At 41.0% G+C, this 25,741-nt stretch overlaps 1 protein-coding gene across 1 annotated transcript in view; it reads right to left on the minus strand.

Annotated features, from left to right (window-relative positions):
- The window catches only part of FAT1 (FAT atypical cadherin 1), a 163,732-nt gene that overhangs the window by 132,706 nt on the left and 5,285 nt on the right, over positions 1-25,741 (minus strand). Inside the window, exon 2 of the mRNA XM_045018049.1 lies at positions 14,479-17,751. Coding sequence (XP_044873984.1) covers positions 14,479-17,751 — 3,273 coding nt within the window. The remainder of the gene's footprint in view (positions 1-14,478; positions 17,752-25,741) is intronic.

Genomic DNA, 25,741 nt, shown 5'->3' on the forward strand with positions numbered 1-25,741 from the left:
ATTTCTTTTTCCAACAGCAACACACAAAATAAACATGTTTAAGACTAACACAGTTTATTCCAAGGGATAAATTTCAAAATCCAAACAAATATTATAGCACTTTAATTTGCCTTCATATTACTGTATTCTTAAATCTAAAAGATTTAAAGCTGCTTCTATTTTGTAATCTACATTTATTTAAAGCTGTGTCCATACTACCATTTTTAAACTGGGCTTAAGGATGTTCTGCATCAATCTTACATTCAGAAATGGTACATCAGAGCCGAGTTTCTGCTCTGCTGCACGTGGGGTTAGATCCTGGCTCACACTTCTGATTTAACACTAGCTCTCCAGGAGGCTGAGGGGACATCACTCAAGATTTCCACTAATGCTCAGATGGATTTAGAAAGATGTCCAATAACCATTGTCATCAAACTGCCATTAGAGATATTTGTTCTTTCTGGTCAAAGAATCCCAACAAACACCAACTACCTCATTTAAACAAGCACAAGAGTTCGGTAAAAAAAATTAAGAAGCTTTGAAATTTTAAGCTAAGGCTTTTTAAACTTGACTTTTTACCTAACCCAGGTACTGCAGCCCTATACAAAAGTTTCTGAACACCAGCTGACTTTACATATGATAGGCCAAACTCTGCCATGAACTAACATCCAGTGCAAGACTACTAGCAGGAGCAAAGAACTGAAACCACACAGGGCTTCTTGGCAATAGATTTCTCCCCTACATTCCACATCATGCTTATTCCCCTATACATACCCCCCAGGGGATCATTACATACAGAGCATAAAAACAGTTCCAATCCAAACCATAGGAAATTGTAATGTCTATGTGACTGTGCAATCTTAAAATTGCCCCTGCAGTTTCATGGTCGCTTAGACAGGAGAGCCTGCCTTGCAGTAGACAAACTGAGCCAGGGCCTCAGCTCCACTCCCACTCATGCCTCTCAACCTTCAGCACTACCAGTGTGGAACACAAACCCATTCAAATGTGTGAAATGAAATTTGTAAGATGTGGTGCCTGTTTTTGGCTGAGCACTATAACTGGCGGATCATTATGGTCTGTAACTATAAAATCTGTTAAGGATGTTTTATGTGCAAATCAAATCAATTAGTTTTGCAGTCTTCAGGTGGGTGGGAGGAAGATCCAAGGAGGAAATTCCTGCATGGTCTTTTCATGGCCACTAGGAGATGCAAAATTGAAGACACAAGGGTAGTCTTGTCCCCCAAATCAATTCAATTTGCTTATCTCTCCTCAATCCAGTCCTGCTTCCCCAATTCAATTAAGAGGCCAGGGTAGATAGATACTGAAAAACCACCTAACAAAACAAGCTCATTATTACTGCCAGAACACTAGAAACAGAAAATTACACAGAATTATCAACACTACAAGAGCTCTCCAGGTCAAATAACTGCCAAGTAATCACAATACTCACTTTTTTGGGGGAAAAAGTCCAGTTTTAATAATTATTAGAAATTATCTGCATACGAATGTGCAGGAGATAAGGTAGTTCTGGGTCTGTGGCCTAGCTTTCCCCCTTACATAAAGCAATTATCCTTACCATGAAAGGAAATACAAAAATATCTTAAGAAAATATTTTCTTCTTTTAGTAACAAAAATTGTCAGTTAAACAGAGACAAAAACATTTCATGCAATGTTTACAGTTTCTCATAAATGAAAATATTTTTTCTTTTTATTCTGGTACAAGTAACTCCTATCACCAAAACTCAGAGAAATTGTGGAATCTCAACCAGATAGAGAGCTTAATCAGATACTACTACATAATAGATGCCCTTGCATTCTAAACCTGGAATCTTTAAAGGTTTTCCATCCCTTTTTGTTTTCAGATATCAATGTGCCAAGAGTCTTATCACATCCATATTCCAAGGAATAATCCTAGTAAATTGTTAGCAAAAATGCCTCTCTGCTTACTAGCTTTTTTTTTCCACCCCAGAAAGTACATCTTCATCACACATTCTCCTTAGACAGATAGTTCTGGTTCTCTTAAATGATACCCAAAATGTCAGGGTTACATATCAATCATTCAAAAGATTTAACACATTAAATGCATTTACAGACTATGCTGGGTAACCTCAAAAGTTATTTCCTTTAATACAAAATCCTCTCATAAATCTAGATTCTGATCCCACTTAAACTAGTTTTATCCTGGTACAAATGGAGTTACATAGAATTTACACCAACATAACTGAAAAGGAAGAATTTGGGTCATTATGCACTTTGTCTCCAATTTCCTCAACAAACCTCCCCCACAAGATCAGGATATTTCATATACTGTTTTGCCATTCTTGATCTGGCCATGCAATGCAGAATTGCTGGTTGTATTAGTCTTTAATTAATGTAACCAGCTGGCTTCAAGTGCTCCTTTGTCCAGGATTCTACTAAACTCTGCTATCTTGCTATTTACCAAGCTCGGCTTCTTGGTAGGCTGTTAGATGCAGCTGTTCAGTTCTCCAACTCATCCCGATCTTTGACATAGCTTTCCTCCTGTGGCGATCTGTTAGACTATAGTGTCTGATCCTAGCATAGTATTCACAGAAGTAGTTGGGAGGAGGGAGAGACAGAAACACAGGGGAATTCCCCATAACTTTCTGATCAGCTACTGTTCTTTCCCTCATAGTAATCCTACATTACTATTCTTTGTGGCTTAGCATAGTCATTCATATGCCAGTTTGTTTTCCCCATCTATGGCTTCATCATTACCAGCCTGCTGAACTCTATTCCCTCAACATGGCAGGGAATGGACTCAATCTTTACACCACTAGCAGTGTCCCTTTCTGCCCTTCTTAATATCACACGGAACAGGAAATCAGGGAAGACGCTCATCCACAGCAGCCACATGGATTAACAACTTTGTATGCCTGCTGATCACATAAGCAAGTGAATCCCTTGATTCCTCTTTGGGCTGCTTCAGTAGTCCCTTCATATCTCCTTTTAGAGGCTTTGGAATGGCTCCACACATCTCCCTTCAAGCACCAAGGGCTGCCTTTGGCTTGCAAACTCCTCCATATTTTTGACAAACTAGGGGAAAGCGTCTGCTAAAGGCTTCCTTGTCAATCATTCTGCCGATTAGCTGCAGGTGATCAAATTGATCTCAAATTCATGCTCAGGAAAAGATTGGAACCCTTCTAATAATCTGGCCTGATGCCAGGTATACAATGTAAGGGTAGAGAGGGATAGGGTGAGGAAGAAAAATGTTTCACTAAATTTTCTACTCTCTCACATGCAAATAATATGATATATAAACACATTTTCCCCAATCAACTAACAATGCCTCAATCTCACACTTAATACCTTCTATAGAAAAGGTGGTCTGGTCACCAATTTTTCCACTACAAGTTTCAGTTAGTGTAAACCATTTAAAATATGGAGATTTATTTAAATATTAAAACAGCTGACAGATTTAGCGTGATTAGGAATACACACAAAATATGCAAGAGATGGCTTTGATAGGAAGATGATCTGAGCATGCTCCATTTAGCTTAAGGAACTGATAGTCCATAACAATGCTTAGGTGAAAACTCTGGAAATTACTGTAATACTTAAACTTGAGTAAAGCATGAAGTTCTCATATTTCCTTATGATTGAGTTTTATTATTTTTTACAAAAAAGAACAAATTAGAACGTATTTTAAAAAAACCTCTCAAGATATAGTTTTAGGGCAAGTAGATCAAATTGTTTACTATATGGATTTGAGGCAAATCTAAAGAGATCTGTTGTAGGACTGCTGAGTTACAAAACTGATTTGCTTAAAGGAAATAACAAGAGGTCCTATAGTCTCAATTCTGTATCATAAATCTGGATTAAAAAGCCTTTCTCAACAGCAACATGAATTTGGTAATATGCTCATTTAATGATCACAATTATTAATCTTTGTAAATGTCCACACATTATTAAAACTCAACAGTAAAGAATGGTGTAACAACAAGAAAAGTTAAATAAAGCCAACGGGCAGCCATTGAAAATGTAGAACTTGACATAATCCTTTTAAATATTTAATTATAAATTTAGATCATGTTCCTTTAAAAAAAGGATATAATTACAAGTAAGTTGTAAGCGCATTTTAATATGTTCAGTTTATTATATGCCATCTTAAGAATGCCCTGCACTTATTAGGAGCATAATTCAATATTTTACTCTAAATAGCTATAAATCTTATTCACAGTTCTAATGAATTACCTCCTTTCACTCTTGGAAATAGGTTTGGTATTGTGTTGGAAATAGGATATCTGATACCAAGTAAGTCTTACTGTTGATATTCTATGGCACATAGAGACAGTCCTGTAAAGAGAGAGACAGAGAGAGTGCGTGCGTGCGAGAGAGATTTCTACTCTTCAATAAATCGTTATAATTTTTTACACTTTTTAGCAAACCACAAAACCTTCTTTCTCAACTTCATCGAACCTTATGAGTTTGGCAAGTGTATATTAACCCTTTGAAGTTCAACTAATCACAGGGATATAAGATGTTCTGAATAACTTGAAAGCAAAAAATGGTTGATTGTTAGTTTCAGAACAAAATTATTGTTATTCTGTAATACACAAAAAATAACTATCACAAACTTTAATTTGCACTGTTCAGATGAAGATGCTAGAACGTCATTAATATAGCTATGGAGATAGGAAGGGAGGCCAAGAAAAGACCCACTGGGTATGTGGACTGAATGTTGGTTGCAAGATTATTGTGAGCCATCTAACTCATGACCCTGCCTGGCACTGGCTAAGGCTTTGGAACATATCCAGGGCACCTGCTAGCTGGAGGACCAAACTTACAATCCAGAGGTTAACACAAACATGGGTGGCCTTGATGAGAAATTAAGTCTCCCCACCAGAGCTGGAATGGGTTCTGGGATGACTATCAGACACTATTCCTGGAAACTGTTTAGGGGCTCCATTTCATTTCAGCCTCTGGCTGATGTTAAATGTCTAGCTGCTGGAAAAGGGGAATGAGCATTCTTCTTTGTTCTCCCTTCCCTCTGCAGAGCATCATCCTAGGACCAACGTAGGACTTGGGACAGGGACAGGGAGGGAAGGGATTTCTGTGTTTCTATGGCCCTGAACAGCTTCTGCTTTGTGTCTTCACCTATGACTAGTTCTAGTGTCTCCCTCTGCTGCCCCTCAGAGCTTCTCCAAACAGCAGCAGCTGCATAAAATTGGCATGATGTATCTGAGTTTCATTGCTCAGTGCATGTATTTTTAACAGCACACTGGAATCTATATCAATGTGATGCATTCTATCATTAATATATTGCACTGTTAAATTCCTCAAATTCTTTAAGAATACATTTAACCTCTTGTTTAGTAGATATATCTGATCATCTGAATTTGCAGAGTGCTTTTCAACCTAGGAATGTGGGACTTTATTTTCTTTTATTCCAAGGTCTACTGTATGGTATCTGTCCTTTCCAGATATGCCGGTGTAGCTTTTCTGGATAGATTTGCTTTGTGAAACAATCTTAGTTTTTAATTTTAACACTGAGCGGATACTACTCTGAGTATACAAAATTATTTAGTATATTTTATGCCTGTATTTATTTGTAAATTGTGCTGGGAGTGACACACTTGCAACCAAGAGAAACACCAGTAAGAGCCTGATCATTATTTCCTGCCCTCAGACACCTGACCTGGGTCAAGGTTACAAAAATATCATACCCATGTCACACAACAGAGGTCAGTTTATGTTGATTTTAGTGGCTTCTGTTCCAAATGTCATCTTAAATCTCTTTCCACAGCTGGACTCAACCCCACGAGGATCAGAGTCAATTTATCTAACAGCCACGGCCACTGTTGAAGGGGGAAGAGAGATGGGAAATTGCTTCACTAGAGTCTCTCACTCCACATAATGATCTTGGGTTACTCTCAGTTTCAATGGAAGTCACAGGAAAGCTATTATGGGAGTAGTCAGATCTTGACCTTGCCTTAAGCAACAGAAAAGAGAGAGGCTGAGCAGAAGCAGCAGCAGCCAGTGCTGTAGCCCTATTGTAGAGCATTATCACCTAGAATAGAGTGAGGAGCAGGGGGTAAGTTCATTCACCCACTGGTCCACATGGCACATATCACTTGCATTTGCTCTGCCATAGAAGCAGCGCTTCACCATTTTGTGATCCAGTAAAGTGTAAACATAAAAATCCATGATCATTGAAGATTCAGGGGGTACTGAAACAAGGGGTAGCAAGGTACTACTGTATTTGTTCTCCCCAAGAAAAATATACAATTTTAAACTATTACACATTAATATTATAAAAAAATCATTAGTTTATTTCAGTTAATTAAAAATAAAATCAATAAATACAATAAAGGACAAGTGACCACATAAAAAATTAAAAATATATACTTCATTAAACATATGTTTCAGTGTATTCAATTGGTTAATTTAACTGGTTTCTGAAAAAACACTGTAGCTTGTACTGTAACGAGTGTTCAAATGAATACTATCATTAAAATACCGATTGATGATGCATTCAAAAATTAATATGAAAAACTTTAGAGGGGGTTTACCACAAAACTACAAAAGCTGTTTTAATATTATTAGTAATCCCTGTATCTGAAGTCTTTATTAATAAGCAAATCACAGCAGTTGAAGTTGTGGACACAGTTAGCTATACTGCTGGAATTCTTGATGTTTGTCTGACAAATCATTTTATATTATTAAGATACTAATTGCTATAACAACTCAAAGAAAATGTTAATAAGCAGCTGGTAGCTGGCCATTTTCAAAAGCTTCTACAACTACTCTAAATTCACCAGACTTTGGGGGAGTAAATATGGCAAAGAATCCATAATATAAGTTCTGCTAGCAGTAGCATGATGTTAAAATATTAAAAAAAAAACCAAAAAAAACCCACCTTATCAGGGTTTATAGTGAATACTGAATTAAGCCATTTGCACGAGTGCATCTGTCTAACTGAGGAAGCTCTCCATAGGCTCAAGTGACAGATGGTTTTGGTTTTGGATATCGAAGGATAACGTATTCTATCCCCAGTGCCTGAGGTGCACGTGTATGATTCATACAATATTTCTGTCTGTTGTCTGTAGTACATATATTTGTTATGGAACATCTTGGAGCTTTCATGCCACATCTCTGGGAACTAGTTCAGAGGTGATTCTCAACACACAGAACTAGCTATAGCAGTGGCTCTCAAATTTTTTTTTACTGGTGACCCCTTTCACATAGCAAGCCTCCGAGTGTGATCCCCCTTATAAATTAAACACACTTTTTTATATATTTAACACCATTATAAATGCTGGAGGCAAAGCGGCGTTTGGGGTGGAGGTTGACAGCTTGCCACCCCCTATGTAATAACCTCGCAACCCCCTGAGGGGTTCCAACCCTCCAGTTTGAGAACCCCTGAGCTATGGTATCATTCCCTGGAGCAGCGTGAAATGTGTACTTGGGTTCACACATTTTTGGTGAACCTAAACTGGTTTGGTCCCAGTTGTTTCTCCTGAGGTTTGCTTGAAGTTTTGGTTTCCTAGCAAATCTTGAGCCAACCCCAACAAAACACCTGTTTCATAAAAAAGTTTTACCCCACTCCTTACACCCAAATAATCTCCAGTAGGGCCTCCTGACTTTAAGCCAGGGGTGGGCAAACTACAGCCCATGGGCCGGCCCCTCAGGGCTTTGGATCCGGCCCACGGGATTGCCCCCCGTGGCGCCGTGGGCCCCATGCCACTCTCAGAAGCGGCTGGCACCACGTCCCTGCGGCCCCCAGGCAGGGGGACAGAGGGCTCCGTGTGTTGCCCTTGCCTCCAGGCACCACCCCCCACAGCTCCCATTGGCCGGGAACGGGGAACTGCAGCCAATAGGAGCTTCGGAGGAGGTACCTGGAAGCGCGGCAAGAGTAGCACATGCAGAGCCCTCCGCCCCCCTTTCCCCAAGGGCCGCAGCACTTCCTGGAGCGGCGCAGCGTGGGGCCAAGGCAGGCATGCAGGGAGCCTGCCCTGGCATGTGCCGCTGCCACCCCGGAGCTGCTTTAGGTAAGCGGTGCCTGCCCGGAGCTCGAACCCCTCCTACACCCCACCCCTCAACTCCCTGCCTGCACCTCACACCCCTCCCACACCCCAACCGCCTGCTCTGAGCCTCCTCATGCATCCCACACCCTTCCTCTGCCCCAATCCCTTGCCCTGAGACCCTTCCTGCACACCACACCCCCTCCCACACTCCACACTCCCTCCCACACCCCAACCCCCTGCTCCGGCCCTGCATACAGTTTCCCCACCCAGATGTGGCCCTCAGCCCAAAAAGTTTGCCCCCTACTTTAAACTGTCTTCTAGAATGAAGATGGGGACTGCAAACCTCCCACTGAACCTTCAAAGATGGCCAACTGCCCCACTCTAGGTTTTTGGTAGCCATATAGTAAGCCTGTCCCATGTACAGATCCAAATAAAATATTGATAGGGGAATGCAAGAGGTGCCCAACTTCCTCATCTCCATTCATTAACAGTGAGACTAGAAAATACTCCCTTTTTAGAGTTCTTTCTTACCACAGGGCATTCTAGGGCGCAACAGCTCCAAAACAAAAAGGGCATTTAAAACGACAGAAGCACATCTAGGGGGATCGTTTCCCAATCCTGGTTGCCGAGGTGGGGAGTTGGGGTGCACAAGGACATGTGGCTGCCTGAAAGTATATCCTATGAGGGTATGTACATACTAGTATATGAAAAAGCATGTTCTAGAGGAGGGCAACTGGCCTGAAGGCATTAGAAGAATATTAAGGTGGCAAAAATCAAGCATTTAAAAAGATAGGAAATAGCTAACTTAAGGATGCACAGGCACTCAGAAACCAACCCTAATTCTAATACACTAGAACCCTATTTTATTAACTAATTGGGGACTGAGTAGTTCATAAAATCAAAAAGTCCATAAAACTGAATATCTCAAAAGTTGCAGTAGGTAAGGTGCTAAGTATTAGTATAGTGCACTACATTGTTTTCTTCTTATCCTTTCAGCCACTGCAAAGTGATTTCCAATCCATTGAAGGCATTGGGATGTGAAAGGATGTTGTTCTTCACTTACATTGCTGTCATTATTTAATCCCCCCCTCCCCCCCCACACACAAAATCGAGAAAAAAAAAGGTTCATATAAGCAATCATTCATAAGAGACTGGTGTTTATAAAATTGAGGTGCTACTGTATTTCCTAACTTTTGAGCTTGACTTTGCAGACTTACGGTTCTTGTAATACAAGTTTCATAGGTAATTTCCTAGCTTTCTGAAAAAACAAACCACTTCCAGCCCCAAGAACTGTTTTCACACACACACACACACACACACACACACACCCCCCTCTCATAGGTTTTAAATTTCCCACATACACTTCATGTGATTCCCACCTTCGATTCCTTAGATATGTGGCTCCTTTTAGATACTTTGTATCTTAGTTTTGAGTCAAAAAAGTTTCCTAAAATATGAAGTCTACCTACCTTTGGACTGGGAGTAACACGAATGAAGCAATATGATGCTGCCAGAGGAGAATACTTGGGAGAAAACTGGCTCAAGGAATAAAGGGCTCTTCCCTACCCTCTCAGTGAATCTAGAAAATCAGTCACCCAGCTGTTTGTCAGAAGTCCAATCTGATCTCTCCCCCCCTCCAATCTTCTACTCTGTCTCCGGGTACGTCTACACAACGGGATTATTCCGATTTTACATAAACCGGTTTAGTAAAACATATTGTATAAAATCGAGTGCACACGGCCACACTAAGCACATTAATTCGGTGGTGTGTGTCCACGGTCCGAGGCTAGCATCGATTTCTGGAGTGTTGCACTGTGGGTAGCTATTCCGTAGCTATCCCATAGTTCCCACAGTCTCCCCTGCCCCTTGGAATTCTGGGTTGAGATCCCAGTGCCTGATGGGGCAAAAATCATTGTCGCGGGTGGGTCTGGGTAAATGTCGTCACTCATTCCTTCCTCCGGGAAAGCAACGGAGGAGCAGTGTATCAGAGAACCAGAGAGCACAGCCCCTCCATGTCAGATCCCGCCAAAATGATGAGCTGCATGCCATTCACAGGGGTGCCCCTGCAACAACCCCACCTGTTGATTCCCTCCTCCCCCAGCCTTCCTGGGCTACCATTGCAGTGTCCCCCCATTTGTGTGATGAAGTAATAAAGAATGCAGGAATAAGAAACAGTGACTTGTTAGTGAGATAAAATGAGGGGAAGGCAGCCTCCAGCTGCTATGATAGTCCAGACAGGACATTAAGCAGTGTGGGGGAGAGGAGCCCAGCATCCTGCTGCTATGATAGTCCAGGCAGTACAGAATCTTTTCTTTACACATGAAGGGCGGGGGCTGATGGAGCTCAGCCCCCTATTGCTACGATGAAGATGGTTACCAGCCGTTCTGTACCATCTACTGGGAATGACCAGGAGCTTTTTACCCAGGCGCCCCCGGCCGACCTCACCTGAGGCCAGCCAGGAGCACTCATGGGCTGATAATGAGGACAGGTACCAGTCCTATTGTGCAGCACCATCTGCCACAAGGCTGATGATGAGGACGGTTACCAGTCATATTGCACCATCTACTACCAGTGAGGGGGAAAGAGGATACTGCAATTGAGTGCAGCAGCATCACGTGTACCAGCAGCATTCAGTAGACATAGGGTGACATTTAGAAGAGTCAAGAGACAATTTTTTTCCCTTTTACTTCTGGGGGTGGGTGGGGGCTGTAAATTGACGAGCTATGCCCTGAACCACCGCGGACAATGTGTTTGACCCTACAGGCATTTGGAGCTCAGACAAGAATGCAAATGCTTTTCAGAGACTGCAGGAACTGTGGGATAGCTTGAGTCCTCAGTCCCCCCTCCCTCCATGAGCGTCCATTTGATTCTTTGGCTTTCCGTTACGCTTGTCACGCAGCAGTGCGCTGAGTCCCTGCTATGGTGTCTGTCTGGAGATTTTTTAAAAATGCTTTGGAATTTCGTCTTCTGTAACAGAGCTCTGATAGAACAGATTTGCCTGCCCATACAGCGATCACATCCGTACGGTCCATGCTGGAGCTCTTCTTGGATTTTGATTTCGGACTGCATCGCCACCCGGGCTGATCGGAGCTCCACGCTGGGCAAACAGGAAATGATATTCAAAAGTTCACGGGTCTTTTCCTATCTACCTGGCCACTGCATCCGAGTTCAGATTGCTGTCCAGAGCGGTCAGTGGTGCACTGTGGGATACCGCCCGGAGGCCAATACTGTTGATTTGCGGCCACACTAACCCTAAACCGATATGGTAATACCGATATTAGCGCTACTCCTCTCGTTAGGGAGGAGTACAGAAACCGGTTTAAAGAGCCCTTTATATCGATATAAAGGGCATCTTAGTGTGGACGGGTGTGGCGTTAAATCGGTTTAACGCTCCTAAAACCGGTTTAAACGCGTAGTGTAGACCAGGCCTCCCAGTCACTTATCCATCAGCCTATTACCCTATTACCAACAGCAGAGGCAGAATAATACAGTGATAAGTAGCATAAATACTTAGACATATAAGTGCAATAGAGTCCTTGTATGGTCTTCAAATAAGCATAATTAAAATTTATTTTTAAGCATTGTTTTAGTGTCAAGGACCTCTATATTCTTAAAACATACTGGGAAGGGCTTGGTACCTTTTAAGGATCTTTTCTCAGATGTCTTTTCAGACTTTTTGGGGGGGGGGGAGGAAGGGGGTAATTGCTTACTTCTATGTACAGCCTCTTTTTCAGCTTTTTGGGGAAAAAAGGGCAATCTGATTTCAACAGCATGTATTGATTATTAAAATCAAAACACAAAAATAATACTACATATCAGCTATGAAAATACGGTTAGCTAACAGCAACTTTTAAAACTGAGTTTACACATATCTACTACAACACCATCCATGCCAAAATTATTAAATAGAAGACTTGGGACCAAATCCTGCTTGCCTTACATGAGTAGTCCTATTAAATTCAAAAAAGTAAGGCAAACAAGATTTGGCCTTAGGTTTAAAAAAATCACTTAGGTAAATGAAGGCATAAAAGGGAACATTAGACAAGTGATTCTGCGACCTACTTAATGAGAGTGGCAGAATCAAGGGCCATGCACGAATGAACTGGTACTGAAGAAGAAAGAATGGCACCTAGGTAGTAAAACGGCAAAACTGGATTAATTCTACAGACCCACATATGGGACTAAAGTAAGACTCTTTTCTACATAAAACGAACTTGAATATATTTGCACTAAGGAAGAGACAGAATACTGAAAAGCATAAATATTCTGTCAAGCATGCCAAAAACTAAACGTGAAATTACTAAGACTTTAAAAATAGTTCATTAAACATTTTCTAAACCTACTTTGTAATCTGAACTGTGTACTTTGTACAAATATAAGGTAAAAGAGGTGAGACTTAATTACAACTGCTCTTTAACAAGGACCAATATTATTTTGATTAATAGCTGACATTCTAAATAATGTTTCAAGTGACATTTTGTACTTCTAAATCTTGAACAGCTAAGCAATCTTACGGGCATAACTCACCAGTACTCATGGGACACTACAAGACGTGTATAAATAGGGGTCTAACTAAATTGCAGCAAAATGACCATTTTTCACAGATTGGTTAGGGCATAATTGGTTAGCAATTTTGTGGATGTGTTCATACAGTTGTATATTCCATGCCACCTTTACTTCTGTGCTGCTGCTGGCAGTACTGTCTTCAGAGCTGGGCGCCCAGCCAGCAGCTGCCGTTCTCCAGCCACCCAGCTCTGTAGGCAGCACAGAAGTAAGGGTGGCAATACTACTACCCCCGAACCCTCCAACAGACTTGCAACCCCCAGTTCAGGTTGGGTTGGGACCTCCAGTTTGAGAAACTGTGTGTACTTTTACTAAAGGATAAAAGTACAGAAAAGACCAGATTTCATGGTCCATTACATGTTTTTCCACAGGCACGAATTTGGCAGACCCCTATGCACAAAATATGGAATTATTATTAAGTGAGTTATAACTTGTAACTAGAGTTACCCACAGACAGGAGGTATGTCTACACTGCAATTAAAAACCTGCAGCTGTCCCATGCCAGCTGACTCAGGCTGCGGGGCTATTTCATTGTTGTGTTGGCCTTCCAGGCTCGGGCCTGGGCCCAGGCTCTAGGATCCTGCGAGGTGGGGGTGTCTCAGAACTCGGGCTGCAGCCTAAACCAGGATGTCTACATTGCAGTTAAACAGCCCCCAGCCTGAGCCACAGGAGCGTGAGTCAGCTGACACAGGATAGCCACAGGTGACTAATTGCAGTGTAGACATACCCTGTGAGACCAATTAATAAAACATAAGCGAAATCTTCAGATACCAGTGAACTAATATGAGTTATGACAGATTACCAATGGTGTAACAGTGCAGAACTTTGCCCAGGATTTCTGCTTAACTTTATTATTTGCTTCAGTAATGTAGCACTGAAGGTATATGAAAATGCGTACAATTATTGGACACAAAGTATCTGAGTACAGTGGCATAAAAGAAAGACTGTACAAGAAGAAATCACTCTGAATTTCTTTGATTTTGTGAAATTTAACAATATTTCATTTATTTTATTTTTTAAAGAAAAAATTGTATGGGGAAGGTAGAATGAGTAGCAATTCTCATTTTAACTGTGTAAGAGACACTTATTTAAGAAATAATTCATAGAATTTTAATCTTTTACTGAGGTTATAACAACAGCACCTTTGAATGAATTATACTTGAATAAATTGCCTATAACAGTGCTTAACCTACGAATCACTGACACAACAAAGAAACACCTCTGAATCTGTTATATCAATGCATGTATGAATCTTTTATCACCATAAAATACTATATTTAACAAGCTGCAAATGTAGTCACATTTTGTTTGGAAGAAGTTTATTTCTGTTCATTCACCAAAAATATACAGTTACTATTATTAGGGTGAACAACAGAGAAAGCTACTAAATAAATTTACCAAAAGCAGCAAATATAATCAGCACACATCGAGAAGCTACATTCAAAGGACAGCAATGATCTAACAGTTGGGTGGGGGAGAGGGGGCAAGAAAATTCCAGAGTTAAAGTTTCTACTCTTTCCCTAAGGCCAGACTGTGGTATCCTGGTGAGTCCTCACTTATAGAACTACTCACATGAGTAAGTTCTCAACAATGTGAGTAAGAGCTTCACAATCTGGACTCCATCTAATATTCCTTTTGGTGCTCATGTGGGAGAGGTTTTGTGACCAATGTATAATATGTGCTGTAAATATTTAATCCAAGTAGGAAAAATGCAACTTTATCAAATGTTTTCACTTTGTTTCACTTCCTAACTGTGCAGCCACTAAAACTGTGAAGAGAAATATATAAATTGATTAGAAATGTTTAATAAAATAGTGTAAAAACACATTTTTATCACTGTTAGTGCTTTAGGTTGGTTTGGGTTTTTTTTATTTGTTTGTTTGTGTTTTTAAAAACAAAACAAAACACTGGAAACAGAATAAGTGAATTAAGATGCTGACAAAATTCTTACCTTTTTCTTCATCTATTCTGAAAATGCCAACGCCAGATCCATCTCTGATTGAATACTTAATCTCTCCATCTCTTCCTGAATCCTCATCATAGGCAGTTATTGTCATCACAGATGAACCAATAGGGACATCTTCTTTTACAAAGCCCTTATCCACAAAGCTGGAAAACCGTGGAGGGTGCAAATTTTCATTTACGTCAACTACCTCAACCTCAACATAACAGGTAGAAGATAATGAAATCGGCTTTCCTTTGTCCTTGGCCCGTACAGTCAGGTTATAAACTTGTCTCCTTTCAAAATCCAGTCTTTGTACAATACGTATTGCTCCACTCAATTTATCTACATCAAAGGTTCCATCTCCACTATCTAAAAGGCTGTATCGTACTTGACTTGACTGGCCCACATCAGGATCATATGCTTCCAGCCATGTGATGATAGTTCCTTCTGGAAGGTCCTCTCGAATTTTCACATGATAATTCATTGGAATAAATTTAGGAGGATTGTCATTGACATCTTCTAAAGATACTTTCAAAAGTACACTGGAAAACAACTGAGGTTCTTCATTTGGCTGGTCCCTGGCCTCTATTTTCAGGAAATGCACATGTTGGATTTCACGATCCAAAGCCCCTATAACTTTCACAACACCGGTCGTACTGTTAATAGTGAACATGTCTGTATCTGTAAGAAGAAAATATTTCACTTCCCCATTGGGCCCCAAATCTTTATCTGTGGCTTCAATCTGAATGATTTCGCTGTTCAGCTCCTTGTTTTCACTCACTTCAACAAAATAGCTGTCCTGTAAAAACTCTGGTCTGTTATCATTGGCATCCAAAATGTTGATATCTAAAAGATGCCAAGCCGACTTTTGTGGTATTCCCAGATCATACACAGTAATATTCAGAGTGTATTTATCTTTTACTTCTCGATCAAGGGGAGATAAAATCTTTAACATTCCTGTTTCCAAATCCACAGTAAAACTACTATCATTGTTACCTCCAGAGATAGCATAAACTAGTTTTCCATTGAAGCCAATGTCAAGATCAGTGGCATTCATGAGTATTATGCTGGAACCCACTGGTAGGCTTTCCTTTACTTCAACACTGCTTGAAAGAGTACTTCTAAACTGAGGTGCATGTAGATTCATAGAGTGAGTATCAAAGAAAGCATCCTCAACCTCGCCATGATTGTGTGGCTTATTTGCCTGCAGTAGTTTCTCTGCCAGCATTTTGGCTACACCAGTCTCTTCACATTGCAAGTTTACTGGTTTACGACTGGCAGCTACCGTTATGTTGATATATAATGGTACTGCAAAGTTCTCACCATCTGTAGCTGTAATTCTCAGACTATGAAAAGATACTTTAGCACCTAAACCATTTATTAGAGATTGCCTCAGGGAAAGCACCCCAGAGTTTGGATTTAAGATAAATAAATCTAATTCATTTCCAGATTCAATCTGGTATCTCACCAACTGGAGCTCATCAGCATCAATAGCAGATACAGTAGTAATTTGTTCTCCAACACCAAGATCCCTAGGGATTGTTCCCTCACAATTTATTTTTTCAAACAGTGGTGTGTTATCATTCAAATTATTTAAAATAATAGTAACAGGAACTTCAACTTCTCGACGATATGGTATGCCCCAATCAGATGCTCGAATCCTTAAATTGTAAACCCTTGGCATCAATTCATAATCCATGTCTTCCGTGGTACTGATAATACCATTGAAATGGTTAATCACAAATGGTAAAGGATTCACATTTGCAATGCTATATGTTACATAACCATTCTCACCCTCATCAAGATCTTTTGCACTCACACTCATGACACTAGTACCAACTGGCACATTCTCATCAAAGGACGCTTTATATGATGTCTGAGTAAATTCAGGGGGATTACTGTTCATGTCTCTTACTTTAATCAACACTTTTGCAGAGGCTTTTCTGTCACTTGTCATGACTTCAAGTTCAAAATGGGATGAATATTGTGCTTTTATTGGTTCTAAAGTGGTAATAAGACCTGTGTGCGGGTTTAAGTTGAATCTGACTTTGCCTGGTGCATTTTTAAACATGTATTTTAATTGAGAATAATTAGGTAAAGCTTTTACCATTATCACAGGAGTGTTTGGAGGGGCAAATTCACTTATCTCTGCTCTGTACACATCTTTTTCAAATCTGACCGGTCCAGACTTAAACAGTGGGGATGTCACGTGAATAACTTTTACAGAAGAAAACTGTGAAGGATTTCCTTTATCTTTAGCCTGAAGAGTCAGATTATATCCAAAAGGTTGGCTCTCCCAATCAATGTGACCAACAGCTTTGATTTTATATTCTTTACCTCCTGGAACCGACCTCACCGTTTTGAACTGTTGAAGTGGGTCACCAGCCACAATACTTAACGATGCTATTTCTCCATTTGAACCCTGATCACTGTCCTCAACAGTTACAATTGCATATGTTGGATCCTTGTCCAATTCTGAAGGAGCCAATACAGCAGCTGTAATAACAGGAGCATATTCATTTGCTTGCTCTACGTGAACAGTTAGCCTTGCCATGCTGCTAATACCACTGCTGCCGTACAATTTCATTCCACGATCCACTGCGAGGATTTCCATCTCATAAAGCTTAGTTTCTGCATAGTCGAGTCTTCCAGTTAGAACCACTGCACCACTGGTTGGATGAATAGCAAACATATCTGTTCTTTCTTTAAAACTGTAGTAAAATTCTCCATTGGTTCCAATATCTGCATCTGTTGCACTTACTCTAGCAATGCTGGTCCTTATTGCTGTATTTTCAGGCAAAGAAACACTGTAAGATGTTGGAGAAAACAAGGGTCTTAAGTCATTTGTATCCAGTATCTGCACCCTGACCTGTGTGCGTGCTTCAGTATTAGTATTCTTTTCAACTGCTTTTACAGTCAATATGTAATGGTCTTTCACCTCTCTGTTAAGAATAGCTGTATTTCCTCCCTTGGTCCGTATTCTCAAAAAGCAAAAGTTTCCAAGAATATACTCTTCAGCTTTGAACAAGTTTTCATTGTCACCAGATATAATTTTGTATCTTATATCCCACAGTGGATTTGCAAGATAAATGCCCATTTTTACTGGCTGCTCAATATAAGTCTTGGCTGCAGAATTTTCATACACCGTGGCATTGTACTGGACTTGTGTATATTGCACTAGTGATGGTCTTTGATTTCCTTCACAGTTTCCAAAATGCTGCACCAGCAGCAACAGCAGCATGGTAAAGGGTCTCCCCATGGTGGCAATTATCAAAACCCCTGAAACAAAATAAAGAATCATTAACTGAGGCTTTGCAAAAATGACTTGTGTCATTATTTTAATTTTGATTAATTATGTGATTTAAAATACAAAAAGGATTTAAAGTCTTACATCTCTAATATGGCTAAAAGTAACATGACTAGATTATAATACACCTCTACCTCGATATAACGCTGTCCTCAGGAGCCAAAAAAATCTTACCGCATTATAAGTGAAACCGCGTTATATCCAACTTGCTTTGATCCACCAGAGTGCACAGCCCAGCCCCGCCCGGAGCACTGCTTTACCGCGTTATATCCGAATTTGTGTTATATCGGGTCACGTTATATAAGGGTAGAGGTGTATCTCAAAGTTTCCGTAGGTTTCAGACTATTTAAAGGTAGTCAGATAATAATCTCAAAAATGTAACACTTGAATGATGTAAATTCATAAACTAGAAAAATAGGGAATACTGCTATACCATGGAAGGATTAATAAATTAAATGCCAAAGTTAATTACACAGTTTTTTACTCCATCATGAAAGGAACATCTGAAAGCAACTACTAAAAAAGTCTAATAACTTCAGTTTGAATTTTCTTGCAAATATTAAGTTTGTCTATATAAAACTAAATTTAAGACTAAGTAAAAAATTACGCTAAAGCACTTCCTCTCATTTTTTGTAATCTGAAAATCAATTGGAAAGTATTCATTGAATACAACTATACCAATAGCTACTCAAAGTTAATATGCTTTGTCATATAGCTTATAAATGAATGAATAAAATTCCTCCACATGTAACAAATATATCTCATTCAAGCCCAAATAAAAAGCAGATAATGATTAGCTGCCACAATTGTTATTAAGTTATACCATACCTAAAACAGTCCCTGAAATGTCACCATTACAGACCATGTGTTATTGACTTGTTTTATAAATAAAAAAATTAGTGGTGTCTGGATAACCCCAGTGCTTCATAATGGATTACCAAGCCTTTCACTTCAGGTTACTGGGTCACACATGGCACCGGTACAATAGTGACAGAAAGTCATTCTCATGCCTTCTATTTAGGCTGTTCAATGGCTAATGTCAAAAGATAGTCTCAGTCCAGTTCTTAGAATACGTTAAGAGTGTAATCATTCACTCCTCTGTACCTCCTAGTGCAACCACTCTGTTTTAATTATTTTACAAGCTTTCTGGAATAGGAACTGTCTGTATATTACATCTTGAGCAGGTTGCAGTGCACATCACAAAAAATATTTTCCCAATTAACACTAAATTGGCATCCTCTCAGTGGAGAGGATGAGGATTCAGCATGTGGAGAGAATAAACTACTTTCTTACCCTTAGTGCAGAGGTGGGCAAACTACGGCCCATAGGCCCTATCTGGCTCACGGGACCCTCCTGCCAGGCCCCTGAGCTCCTGGCCCGGGAGGCTAGCCCCCAGCCCCTGGCCTGCTGTTCTCCCTCCCCCGCAGCCTCAGCTCACTGCACCGCCAGTGCAATGCTCTCGGAGGTGGGGCTATGAGCTCCTGAGGCAGCGCAGCTTCAAAGCCCGGCCTGACCCAGTGCTCTTTGCTGCACGGTGGTGTGGCTGGTTCCCGCTGGGCAGCGCGGCTGCCTATGCTGCTGCTCTGGGCAGCGCGGCTGTAGCGCTGTCAGCCACTGGTGCTCCAGGCAGCAAGCGCGGTAAGGGGGCGGGGAGTTCAGGGTGGTGGTCTGGAGGTGGGGTTGTGGATAGGGATTGGGGCAATCAGACGACATGGAGAAGGAGTGGTTGGATGCGGTATGGGTCTCAGGAATGAGGAGGGGTTGGATGGGGCGGCGGGGGGCAGTCAGGGGCGGGGGGTCTGGAGGTAGTTAGGGGACAGGGAATGAGGGTGGGGCAGGGGTCCCGGGGGGGGCCCCCCCATCAGGGAACAGCGGGTGTTGGATGGGGCAGGCGTCCCGGGAGGGTGTGTGTCAGGGGCCGAGAAGAAATGGGGAGTCAGGTGGGGGCCATGCCAAGCCTGGCTGTTTGGGGAGGCACAGCCTCCCCTAACCAGCCCTCCATACAATTTCGGAAGCCCTCAGGCCAAAAAGTCTGCCCACCCCTGCCTTAGAACTATCCCCGTCAGAACAAAGTTGAAGCAAATAAATGTTATGAAGGGCGAAAGCAGGGCTGGCCCAAAAATTTGAGGAGGCCATTAAAATTACCTTTCTTAAAGAACCTCTCCAAACTTTTTTTTGACATGCCCCATATTTAACTGACATAGGCAGAATCTTCAAATCACCATTAGCTTTCTTTTCTTCAGCAGCAGGAGAGCCCAATTGCTTGTACACATGTCAATGCATAGTTGCCAACATTTCAATACAGGACAAACTGTGATGAGAGGGAAGCACTTTGAGGACCTCACAACTACCACAGTATCACCCTTCATTAGGAGTGTTTGCCCTCAGACCACTGTGATGGTCATCCTGAAGGTCTTTCTGGACTCAGTAATGGTATTAGATACCCAAATATCAATAGATGTAAGGAATCGACTCTACCACCAGCAGCAGGACCAGAGAACAGATTCCCCATCCTAACAGATTCAAAGTTGACCACAGTGATCTGCATATTCATGGCCTCCGTGCTTCATCACTGTAAAGCACTGTACCTAGAAATTAAATCACCAACCTTAAAAAAAAAAAAAAAATTTTTTTTAAAGTTGCAGCCCTGCTTGCTCATCAAAAAAGAATAAGCCCACATCACTCCAGTCGTCTGCTCTCTACTCTGTCTCCCTACTGAATACAGAATCAAGTTCAAGGCTTTTTTCATTATCTTCAAAGCTCTCTAAGGGAATGGCCCAGATTAGCAGAGGATTCTTCCTCATATAGCATGCATATGACCTTCTAAAACAGCTAGTTTACACTGGAAGAACGGAACCATCAACCACAGGAGCAAATCTCTAGGGCTCAGGAGGCAGAACTTGCCCATGAATATGAAACTTACTCCCAAAAGATGTCAGAATCACCACAAAACTCAAAGCTGTCAAATCAAAATATTAAAACCCTCTTCTTTGACATTCCTATCGTACAGTAATAATTGCTAGCAAAATATAGTTCTTCTGACAGGAGACGAGATGGACAGAGAACCTTCTGTGGTTAATTTAGATTTTACAAAAGGTATTCAGATGCTACAATGCTGAATATGGCAAAAGAACCACAACAGTTAGTTTGGAGAGGTTTGCAGTAGACCACACTTCAGATAACCTGAGGCTCTGGGAGTTCCATTTTCTTCCCCCCAAAATATAAGCTATTACATAGGACATCTGCCAAGAAAACACAAAAAACATATGGAAACATATAAATTAAACAAAATTCACTAACCCAAACATTTTAAATATTTTCTTTTTTTTAATCCCGTCTTCATTTTCTTCATCCCATTCTTCTCTCCTATGTTTGATTATTCGCTCTCATCTGGTATTCTCTTAATTCGTTACCTACCATACTTGATCTTTCCTATTTACACCCATTATCCAGTGTCACACAGCCTCTTCACTGTGCCCTTCCATTGTTCTTCTTCCTGTGATCCTCCCCTCCTCCTGAATTCTGTGATCTCTCTCTCTTCTACCTCTCCCTCCATCCCTTGCTTCTAGCGTGGCTTCAGCCCCCTTCTGTTGTCTCTTTCCAAAGTCCTTCCCATTGTGCCTTCTTTTTCCATCTCTCCTCACAAGGATTCCCCCTCCTCTAGTTCTCACTCCCTCAAGCAGGCTTCTGAAACAGGACAAGTGGGCCAAAGCCCCATTACCTTTTTCCCCTACATACTGATAAGCACCTGACCTAGCTCAAGAACTAAGTTGGTCCATCTCATGGCTAGATGTCACAATGACAATTCAGAGAGAGCGCTCATTCAGGCAGCCAGATAATGGCTCACCCACAACCACAAATCAATTAGTCAAAGTCCCTGAAAACTGTGGGACTTAAGGCTTGGATCATGAAGCCTGTGGCCATATGAAGCCTGAGGGAAGGGTTGATAACCTGACCAGTAATTGTTTGGGGGGTGGGGGGGATCACTGGGAGAATCTTTCAAACCAAGTAATTAGTTTACACAAGCAAGGCTATTTCCATAAGTAAAAAAGACTACAACCCTTTAAAAATTAAATCTGAGGTTAGAGTTGGTACTTAAATTATCTTAAAATTGGGATGGGAGGTATGATTTTGTGGGCCTCAAATGACAGCTTTGTCAGGAAGCTTGCACACTTTACCTGAGCTATCACCTGTTGTGTGAATAAATAGAGACTTGGATCCCCAGGACTTTATAAGCAATAAATTCATTTAAACAAGATAAATAAATGAACAGTTTCATCCTAAAATTACTCCAATAAATATATAGTTATGTCAATAGTTCTAAAACTCAGGGCAATTTAAGAGGCCATTAAATTGTGCTAAAGGGCATGTTATAAAATGACTCAGCCATTTTTTTAAACTCAATCAACAAGAGGCTAAACAGAAACATATCTCACAAAAGTGCTTTGACTATACAAGGATCTCAACTGTATCTCTGCTTTTGCAAGCGGAGGGAACTTTGCTAGAGCACCAAAATATAGGAAGGTTTGTCGCCTCCACAGTGGTGGACAACTCGCTGAAGCTGTTCACGTTGCACTTTTCATGGGTATAGACAGGAGTGGAAGAGTTGTCCAGATTAATTATACATGTGCCTTATCCATCTCTCTAAGGTATTTATGGAGCATTGATCAACATTGATCAACTTAGTATCTAAGCAGGGAAGCAGAACTGAGGCTTGATGATTATGGGATCCATCCCATTAGAGGGGGCAACAACTTTAGCAGAAGCCAGGGTCAAGCACATAGCAGCAGAGGGGCACACACCATGCAAGCATGGCACTACTAATCCCCTGCCTGTATATCAGTGAACCCTCTGTAAACTCCCTAAACTTTCCCCATACACAGGCTAATTTGATGGAAACTCCACAAACTCGCCCTTACGGAATTTCTTGTGCCCTCCTGTGGCTATTTTCACATTAAGGCATGATTTGGCCAATTTGTTAAAATTAAAGGGTGAGGAAGGAGTCTGCATCTGAATTTGTCTTTGCATTTAAGATTATATTTTAAATTCCTCCAATTCTGGGGTTGTTTTGTTTTTTTTAAAAATTCAAAAGCAAATTTTCAGAAGCCACTCTTTGATAGAGCTTTCATTATATGACACTATGCAAATTTCCCCTTTCCTCCCTCAATAATATTATGGAATTCTTCTTTTTAGAAAGGTAATCAGACACACCAAACCTGCAAAAACAACAACAACAAAAATCAGAAATTGGGCTTGGTTTCGGCTTAATTGGCTTGTGAGTTGCTTGTTGGCTAGTAGCTTGTTGCTTCTTTTTTTTTTTTTTTTTTGTTCCGCCCCAGCAAGAAGGGGGAAGGGGAGGGGCAAGCTGGGCCAATGGGGGGGGAGAGTTAGGGGTGCACAGCGGGCCCACCACAGTTCCAGACTGCATGCCGGGGGGAACTAGTCACAGAGTGTTGGGGTTCTTAGGGATTGGCTTGTTTTTGCCTTGTTTTGAAATGGAATTAGCTTCAATTTTGGCTTATTGTGAAAGTTGGGGTGCTTATTTACCTCGCAAAAGTTGGCAAGTGTGTGTTTCCATTACTAACACTGCTGACTTTTGACACTCCTGCCAACCTTAAAACTTACCAGCAGCTGTTAATATGGTACTCAAATTTGAAAGATCGTATTCCTTTCATAAAGAACAGTGCATTCATCTGTAAACATACTCCACTTTTATCTGGTCCTCACATCTCACTTTGACTGAAAAAGTGAATCTTGAATTTATGAAAATACATTAAACTTTTCAGAAGTCTGAGCTGAATAGATGTAAATACCATTAGCATTCTAACTACTCCATCATTATTATGTGACATCTAACAATACAGTATTATACTTTTAAGCACTTATTGCTTATTTTCTGTAGGAACTTCAAATACAGAATCTGTCATTTCTAAACAGTACATAAATATTTAAATCATGATTGCCTTGCTGTCAGTAAGAAATCTAGCCCTGAACAGCAGCTTAGACAAACTGCTGCTTTAAAACCTGGAACAAGAGATGTCTATCAGTTACACAGAATAATAACCCGCTTAGATAAAATTACTAATTAACATTTCTGTACCTCAAAACAAAGTTTTAAATGTGGAATTTTCAGTTTGTGACATAATTTAGACAGATATTGGAAATTTTAAATAATAGATCTCGGATTATGTGAAGACCACTATGTAATATGTCATGGTTAAGACCCAAAAGATATGAAATAATGTTAATTCTATAGACAAAAGAAGGGGGGGGGGAAATCTAACAATGTAAAGATGTCAGGTGATGTAGTATACAATGCTTTATAAAAACACTTGACTGTATTTTATCACCTACAGCTCATTCTTAGTGAACCAAAATGACTACATTCCAGAAACATTTTAGCCAAAGCTACATTTTAAACTCTTAAAATTCTGTTATCTCTGAAATATCACAAGTCTATGATTTTCTATCCATTTTCAAAATATAGCAAAACTATTTGCTTAACTAAAATTCATTGCCACATGTTCATAAAAGTACACAGTATACTCCTCTGGAATGCCATAACCAGACAGTCTTTGATTTCCTATTTGGAACAAATGATTGATTAATATTCACATTTTTCTTCAACATTTCCATTTTAAATATATGATGTAATTGTTTTCATATAGTGGGAGCTTTCTTACATAAAAGGAGACTTCACTGATAAAGATACTGTATAATTTTGAATAAGAAAAAATACTAAGACACTTTAGAATTAGTAAATATTCATGCAGCAATAAAAAGAATGATTTTCTATATTTAGGCCAAAAGTTAGGGCTAATATGGTTCCACCAGTACCATAGCTGTAAATCACGGAATTAAACTGGGCACTGATCTTTCACAAACACATGCAACTTCTTACTATTTATATACTAGTGCCTAGAGACTATAACCAAGCTAGGGGCCCTCTTGTAATAGGCACTACATACATACACACACTTTAGCAAGAGGCAGTTCCAACACAAAGGAGCTTGGGACTATGGCAGACAAAGGAAGTTTAACTGTCCCCATTTTATATACGGGAACCAGAAACGACCTGTGCCTGCTGACAGAGTAGTGGGGGGGAGGGAAGGAGGGGAGGGCAGAGTAAGGGAGGCCAGCTTCAGCAGTGTTACGGAGTATGCTCAGTACAAACCAAGCAGCAAATCTGGAGGGCACATGGCCTTGCATGGTCGTCCGCCCCTCCCCTCCTCCCCGCACCTCTGTGAGGAACTGAGACAGAGAAATATGCCCAAAGTCACACAGAAAGACTGTGGGGAAAAAAACAGAATTAACACACAGATTTCCTGAGCCCTAGTGCAATGCCTTAACCACAATACTATCCATTATCTACTCACAAGACTATCCAGTTGAGTTCAGTGGGACATGCATAAGTGACTACAGGATTAGGTCCTTTCTTATTAGCACAGTTTGTTCTATAGCTACTGGGAAACTTCAGTGGGAATTTTGCATACTCAAGAAATGCCTCTAGTACAGGGGTGGCCAACCTGTGGCTCCGGAGCCACATGCGGCTCTTCAGAAGTTAATGTGTGTCTCCTTGTATGGGCACCGACTCCAGGGCTGGAGCTACGGGAGCCAACTTTCCAATGTGCCGGGGGTGCTCACTGCTCAACCCCTGGCTCTGCCAGAGGCCCTGCCCCCACTCCACCCCTTCCCGCCTTTCTCCTGAGCCTGCCATGCCCCCGCTCCTCTCCCCTCCCCCCCAGAGCCTCCTGCATGCCACGAAACAGCTGATCGGGAGGTGCAGGGAGGGAGGGGAGAAGGCACTGATCTGTGGGGCTGCCAGTGGGTGGGAGGCACTGGGAGTGGAGGGAGAGCTGAGTGGGGGCTGCTGATGTATTACTGTGGCTCTTTGGCAATGTACATTGGTAAATTCTGGCTCCTTCTCAGGCTCAGATTGGCCACCCCGCTCTAGTACATTCT

Source organism: Mauremys mutica, chromosome 5, assembly GCF_020497125.1.
Source record: "Mauremys mutica isolate MM-2020 ecotype Southern chromosome 5, ASM2049712v1, whole genome shotgun sequence".
NCBI classification, from domain to species: domain Eukaryota; kingdom Metazoa; phylum Chordata; order Testudines; family Geoemydidae; genus Mauremys; species Mauremys mutica.